The 7140-nt window shown below is 45.8% G+C and overlaps 1 protein-coding gene across 1 annotated transcript; it reads left to right on the plus strand.

The window, feature by feature from the left end:
- Positions 1-3302: 3302 nt before the first annotated feature.
- Positions 3303-6341, plus strand: CCN2 (cellular communication network factor 2). The gene is made up of 5 exons (XM_082855404.1): positions 3303-3418; positions 3527-3749; positions 4008-4259; positions 4391-4602; positions 5000-6341. Exons 1-5 carry the CDS (start codon positions 3353-3355, stop codon positions 5294-5296), a joined length of 1050 nt encoding a protein of 349 aa, XP_082711530.1. The 5' UTR covers positions 3303-3352; the 3' UTR covers positions 5297-6341.
- Positions 6342-7140: the final 799 nt, after the last annotated feature.

Genomic DNA, 7140 nt, shown 5'->3' on the forward strand with positions numbered 1-7140 from the left:
AGTGTCAGCCTTTCCCTTTGAATTTCCTGGCATTTGATGGTCCATATCACAATATAAACATACTTTTGAGTCTATGAATGTCTTGGGTGTATTCATTCTTTCTCTCCCGCCCTCTGTCTGTCACTGTCTTAATAATCTTTCATTTTAAACATTCCAAAAGAGTTTTGATCATAAAGTCCCAATCTAACCTTACATGCATGGCATATTTTTCTATTCTGAGATTCCATGTTCTGTATATTTCAATATGCTTATTTTCTCTTAGCCAATATTAAAACCATCCAACTGGAGCTAACTATGGACTTTTGAGACTTTGAGGGACCACGTGAATTTTATTAAAACCAAATTCTTTTTATAATACTTCCCGATATTTTTAACAACACAGCAGAATAGGAATACACTTGTTATGCTTGTGGAGAAAGAGAAAATCAAGAAAGATCAAAAAGATTAAATTAAATTAAATTTAAAAATAAACTCAAATAAAATAAAGCACCAGTTCTCTGAGAACTGTAGTCTAATTAACTATCATTAAACCATCATTTTATAAACGGAAACTCAGGAATATGACTCCTACTTGTGACTTCCCTAAGATTTGTGAATGGCAGCTCCAAGAATACAACCCAGGTCACCCAGCTGTAACCCAGTCCAGCAATTTAGCCCCTCCATGAATGAGAGTCTCCACTCTGCTGGGCATGAAGTGGTGGCTCTTAGACTCTCCAGAGTATTCAGAAATTCCCAACCAGTTCTCCCATCTACCTCACCCTGCAAGCCACAAGAGCTCATGGCCCAGGCCACATGTCACTTTGGGTGAGGTCCCAGTTTCACATCCCTCCCCTTCTCCATCCACCACACCTTTCCAACCATTAGTGGTAGATATAATTGGGGGTTTAGGTCTTGAAAGATTTCACTGTGGCTTCCCACATATTTTGGACTTTTAAAATCATCCACAGGGGAAGAAAAAGTTGGGGGCCAAGTTGCCTTTAATACACATGTAGCTATTAACATAACTCGGAATGTTCCTTCTTTAAATAGGAACTTTTAAGGCCTCTTCTCTTTGAGGAATGCTTGGAAAGAACATGAAATAACAATGATGAAAATTCTTCCTGAGCTTCAGAGACCCCCATCGTTGGCTGGCTAATCCCACTGTTGACATGCAACTATACTGTACAACATGTGGACTGCTTAACAAGGTAATTGTGCACAGATGATGTGGTCTGTGCTGAAGTTGGAGTAGTTTTTTTTTTCTTGGCTCTTTTTCAACAGAATGAAATGAAACTTGAAAAAATGTGGCCAGTTTAAACAGGCTATTTTCAAATTATAAATCTATAATGCTTCTGAAAGCTTGCCTTTGCATCTGAAACAGATAGGTTAATTTCAGCCTATACAAGGAAGCATCAGCAACTAAAATGAATCTACTCATGGGTAATACCAGCATCAAAGGATGTGGCATTACAATAGGAAAAAATGGCATAGCCCTGGAATCATTCTCTTTACATAAAGTGGAAACTGGAGTTATTAACAACAACAAAAAAAACTAAACTGGGCTTCCCTGGTGGTGCAGTGGTTGAGAGTCCGCCTGCCGATGCAGGGGACACGGGTTCGTGCCCCGGTCTGGGAAGATCCCGCATGCCGCGGAGCGGCTGGGCCCGTGAACCAAGGCCGCTGAGCCTGCGCGTGCGGAGCCTGTGCTCCGCAACGGGAGAGGCCACAAGAGTGAGAGGCCCGCATACCGCAAAAACAAACAAACAAACAAAAAACTAAACTATAGATTCTAGAGGGAAGCACAGTTAATTAACTGACTCCTTATTGAAGCTAAATAGCAATATTAGGAAAGGGACATATGTTTAGACTTTATTGGCCATATTTGACATCTGCACACAAGCAGAGGGAATAAAACCTATTCTTTCCTTGTCCTGATCTCCCTCCATTAGGCTACAGGCTCCTTGGGTAATAAGAAGTAACAATTACTATTCACAGATGTGTGGAGAGTCACTAAAATATATTACTTACTGACACTCTTAGTTTATAACCAAATATAATGGGGGTACAGTGTTCTCGTTATATAATCAGATTTTTTTTAACTGCAAGACAACTAAATCTTCACATTTGAAGATTATAGGTTTTAGCATAAGAAAAATCACTCATTTCTCAAAGACCCACCAATGTGTTTAAAACTCCCCGAGTGAACCCCAAGCTTCTTGCTGCTCCCCTCCCATATGGTTCCCCTGTCTTCCCACCCCTTTTTCCATCCCAACACCCAGGGCTTCTACCTACCCAACATTATTGCTCTGACATAACAATAGATGGATTTTTCTGGAAGTGTTGATGTCCACTCATCCCTTTTCCCTCTCTATAGCCCCAACGATAAAACTGCTACACATATTAAGAGAAAACAAAGCAAGAGTGGTGGAAATCCCTCCCAGAAAACTGCATCCATACTCAGACCCCTAGCTTTATTCTCCTTTTCGTCTGGCATGGGCATCCAAACCGTTATTCCAAGTGACAAATGATCAAGTTCCTGCATCTCCAATGTGGGATTCAGGAATTTGCAGGTATGCTTCTGCTTCTAGGGGATTTCAAGCAGTTAAAAGCAACGAACTCCTTTTCTGCTCTCTGAAGAGTTTCAAAGGCAGACAGCCTCTAAAACTAAAAATCATTACCAAACCAATAAAAAAGGAAACCCTTTCGAATTTTTTAGGAATCCCTGCTATTAGCCTCTTCAGCTACCTACCTCCTACAAAGGATTTATGTCAGTGTGCAGAACAGGCACAGCTATTAGAAACAGAAGTGAGTGGCATAAAAATAATGATAATCACTGCCGATGTGTTTTTTAAATGATATAAATCAGGAGTGATGCGAAGAGGCAAGAGAAAAAAAAATCCTATTTGGTGGCTGGAAATACTGAGCTTTTTTTTTTTTTTTTTTTTTTTTTTGGTGAGCTGGAGTGTGCCAGCTTTTTCAGACGGGAGGAATGCTGAGTGTCAAGGGGTCAGGATCAATCCGGTGTGAGTTGATGAGGCAGGAAGGTGGGGAGGAATGCGAGGAATGTCCCTGTTTGTGTAGGACTCCATTCAGCTCATTGGCGAGCCGGGGCCGCCCTGAGCGTATAAAAGCCTCGGGCCGCCCGTACTGGCCTCACACAACAACTCTTCCCCGCCGAGAGGAGGCAGCCAGTACGACTCCCACCGCCGGCGACCCACTGCCTTCAGCTCGACGGCAGCCGCCCAGGCCGACAGCTCCCGAGACAGCAGCCCGGCGCGTCCCGACCCCGCCTCCGGCCCGAACCCGAGCCGCCAGCCCGGCCCGCCGCGCCACGCCCGCCCCGCCGCCTCCCGCCGCCCATAGCGCCCCGACCATGTCCGCCGCTGGCCTGGGCCCCGTCCGCTGCGCCTTCGTGCTCCTGCTCGCCCTCTACAGCCGGGTAAGCACCGGAGACGCCCCGCGGCGGCCGGGGCCGGGCGGGAGACCGGGAGGGACCCCGGCGGCGCCGAGGGGCGTGCGTCCGGCTGACAGCCGCCTCCCTCCGCAGCCCATCTCCGGCCAGGACTGCGGCGGCCGGTGCCAGTGCGCTGCCGGCCCGGCGCCGCGCTGCCCCGCCGGCGTCAGCCTGGTACTGGACAGCTGCGGCTGCTGCCGCGTGTGCGCCAAGCAGCTGGGCGAACTGTGCACCGAGCGCGACCCCTGCGACCCGCACAAGGGCCTCTTCTGCGACTTCGGCTCCCCGGCCAACCGCAAGATTGGCGTGTGCACCGGTAAGACCTGCAGCCCCCGTCCCCGCCCCGCGCCACCGCCACCGCCACCGGGGCGCCGGGGGACACTCGATGTCCCACCACCTCTTCCCTCACGCTCACCGTCCCTCCGGAAAAGAAAGCCGCTCGAATTGCGTCCTTTCCTCAGGCTGTTTCCCTGGAGCCCTGCTCCCAGCTCGCATCCCCGACGCGCTTCCTGTTCAGGCTCGAGAACCGATGCTTGACCCCTGCACGTCCCCTTTTTCCCTTCCGCTCCTTCAGCCAAAGATGGTGCCCCCTGCGTCTTCGGAGGGTCGGTGTACCGGAGCGGAGAGTCCTTCCAGAGCAGCTGCAAATACCAGTGCACTTGCCTGGACGGAGCGGTGGGCTGCGTGCCCCTGTGCAGCATGGATGTCCGCCTGCCCAGCCCCGACTGCCCCTTCCCACGAAGGGTCAAGCTGCCCGGGAAATGCTGCGAAGAGTGGGTGTGTGACGAGCCCAAGGACCACACCGTGGTCGGCCCTGCCCTCGCTGGTGAGCTGAGTCTTCCTCTAAGCCAGCCTCGTGATTCTCCCCCCCAGGGCTGAGTCCTGACTTTGCCAAGGGCAGGGGGAAATGTCTTAGCCTGGGGTCTTACCTCGTGTTTGTGTTCCCTGCTCTCACAGCTTACCGACTGGAAGACACGTTTGGCCCAGACCCAACCATGATTCGAGCCAACTGCCTGGTCCAGACCACAGAGTGGAGTGCCTGTTCCAAGACCTGCGGGATGGGCATCTCCACCCGGGTTACCAATGACAACGCCTTCTGCAGGCTGGAGAAGCAGAGCCGCCTCTGCATGGTCAGGCCTTGTGAAGCTGACCTGGAAGAGAACATTAAGGTACGTTTTCTCCTCCAATTAACTCATAATCATGGAACAAGAGTGGACAGGACCAAAGTTAGGACAGGACCAAAGTTAGGTCTCTTACCACCCTTGTTATTATAGGCCTGTCATCTCCAAAAATATCCAACCATTGAACTGTTTTGATGGAATGAGATGTTATGTAATAGGAGCCACCAATTTTCCACTCGGAAATCCTCCACAGTGTTAGTTCATTCAAGACATCCCAGAAGAGGCCATGTCTATTTTTGGAAAACTGGCAAATGAGACTCAACCTTCCCATCCTCAAAATATAAACAGAAGTCAGACAGCCCTAAGGCGAGAACACACAGAGGTTGAAGAAAGCCACACCCCTTGCAGAGTCATTGATTTTTCTCTCCTCCCTTGTCTTCCTCAGAAGGGCAAAAAGTGCATCCGGACCCCCAAAATCTCCAAGCCTGTCAAGTTTGAGCTTTCTGGCTGCACCAGCGTAAAGACATTCCGGGCTAAATTCTGCGGCGTGTGCACCGATGGGCGGTGCTGCACCCCACACAGAACCGCAACCCTTCCCGTGGAGTTCAAGTGTCCTGATGGCGAGGTCATGAAGAAAAGCATGATGTTCATCAAGACCTGTGCCTGCCATTACAACTGCCCCGGAGACAATGACATCTTTGAGTCACTGTACTACAGGAAGATGTATGGAGACATGGCCTAAAGCCAGAGAGAGTGTGAGACATGAACTCTTTAGGCTGTCACTTGAACTGATTCACATCTCATTTTTGTGTAAACATGATTTCAGTAGCACAGGTTATTTAAATTTGTTTTTCTAACTGGGGAAAAGAAAAATTCCCACCAAATTCAAAATCTTGTGCCTTATGACATTCAAACAGTCTGTCAACCCCAGACTCTGGTTTGAAGGAAGTAAGACTTGACTGTGGGACTGCATTAGTGCATAGCACCAGCATGTATGCTAGGAGCAGTGGGAGGGGACCAATAGAAAGCCTTGTCATCTTACAGTAGTGATGTCCCTGCTATTTGGAGTGTCACTGGGAAGGAAGACTCACTGACCTGCCTGTAGCTCCAGTGACAGCTAGGATGTGCGTTCATGAGGATGAGTCAAGTTCTTCTCTAGGTCATAACAGCAGATTCAGCTCTGACCTTCTGATTCGGATGACAGTGTTCAGGAATCAGAATCCTGTCTATTAGACTGGACAGCTTGTGGCAAGCTAATTTGCCTGTAACAAGCCAGATTTTTTTTTTATTGATATTGTAAATACTGTGTGTATATATATATAAATATATATATATTTGTACAGTTATCTAAGTTAATTTAAAGTTGTTTGTGCCTTTTTGTTTATGTTTTTAATGCTTTGATATTTCAAATGTTAGCCTCAATTCTGAACACCATAGGTAGGACATAAAGCTTATCTGATAACTCAAAGCATGAAATGGATATTCAAATGGAAATTCTGCTCAGTTAGAGCAGGAGTCCATCAAAACGGGATTTTTGCTGAAGGTGAGGCAGCAATGTCCTTGGAAGTCTGATTTGTAGGTTGGAAATGTGGTAGGCTCACTTTTAATGTACAAATGACCTTTATTAAAAAATGAATGGCTCTGTATAGCTGATTGGTTTTTCCACCTGGAAGCATTTGTTTCTACTTTGACTATGACTGTTTTTTTGGACAGTTTATTTGTTGAGAGTGTGACCAAAAGTTACATGTTTGCACCTTTCTAGTTGAAAATAAAGTATATATTTTTTCTACAAAGGGCTTGGTTATTCATTTATTCTCTAAACATTTCTGAGTTTTCTTGAGTAAAAATGGAAAGCTTTTGTTTGTCTTAAAACAATTCACTTATAATTTTCTAGATATCTTTTATCATCTAATCAATTGGTTAATCCCTTCAATAGAACTTTTACATGAATACACATCACACTGAATCAGGTGTCACAAATTTGCAGGCATATACACTGTATTGAGTACACAGGCATTTTTTTGTTATCTTCACAGTATTTTATAAACACTTCAATTCTCTCTAGATTATTTCAGTCTCCACTAACCCCTGTTGTATTACGCTTGGTCCTGTTTACATTTAATACCTCTTTGGCCATTGTAGGCAACTAATTTCCAACCTGTCATCACACAATAGCCCATGTGCCTTGCACATAGAAAAATTTTTTGAATTTGTATGCTCTACTGTAGATCACACACTAGCCTATGTGCCTTGCACATAGAAAAATTTTAACTATTTTTTGAATTTGTATGCTCTACTGTAGATCTATTTCTGAACTTTAATATCTTACTGTTAAGTCTGGAAAAGTATAAAATCTCCACTAAAGTGGAACAACTTAGTAAGTCTTATTTTGCATAGTTCTGCTTTCAGTTACCAGAAAACAAATCACAAATACATGATGGCATAAGTAGAAAAAGAAGGATAAGCAAATCTTCCATTCATTTGTATCATAGAAATTTGCCTTAAATTAAAAGCAACTCCTCCATCTCCCCAAGCTTTTCACTTTATCAGATCTCAAAATCAATAATTTAGCAAATGGTTTGACAA

The sequence above is a fragment of the Leucopleurus acutus genome (assembly GCF_964270905.1).
Source record: "Leucopleurus acutus genome assembly, chromosome: 15".
Taxonomy (NCBI): Eukaryota; Metazoa; Chordata; class Mammalia; order Artiodactyla; family Delphinidae; genus Leucopleurus; species Leucopleurus acutus.

Excerpts from the sequence above, each read along its gene's own strand:
- CCN2 (XM_082855404.1), top strand. The coding sequence starts at position 3,353 with ATGTCCGCCGCTGGCCTGGGCCCCGTCCGCTGCGCCTTCGTGCTCCTG. Across the intron at positions 3,750-4,007 it reads CAAGATTGGCGTGTGCACCG|CCAAAGATGGTGCCCCCTGC; the intron begins GTAAGACCTGCA and ends CCGCTCCTTCAG. Across the intron at positions 4,260-4,390 it reads GGTCGGCCCTGCCCTCGCTG|CTTACCGACTGGAAGACACG; the intron begins GTGAGCTGAGTC and ends CTGCTCTCACAG.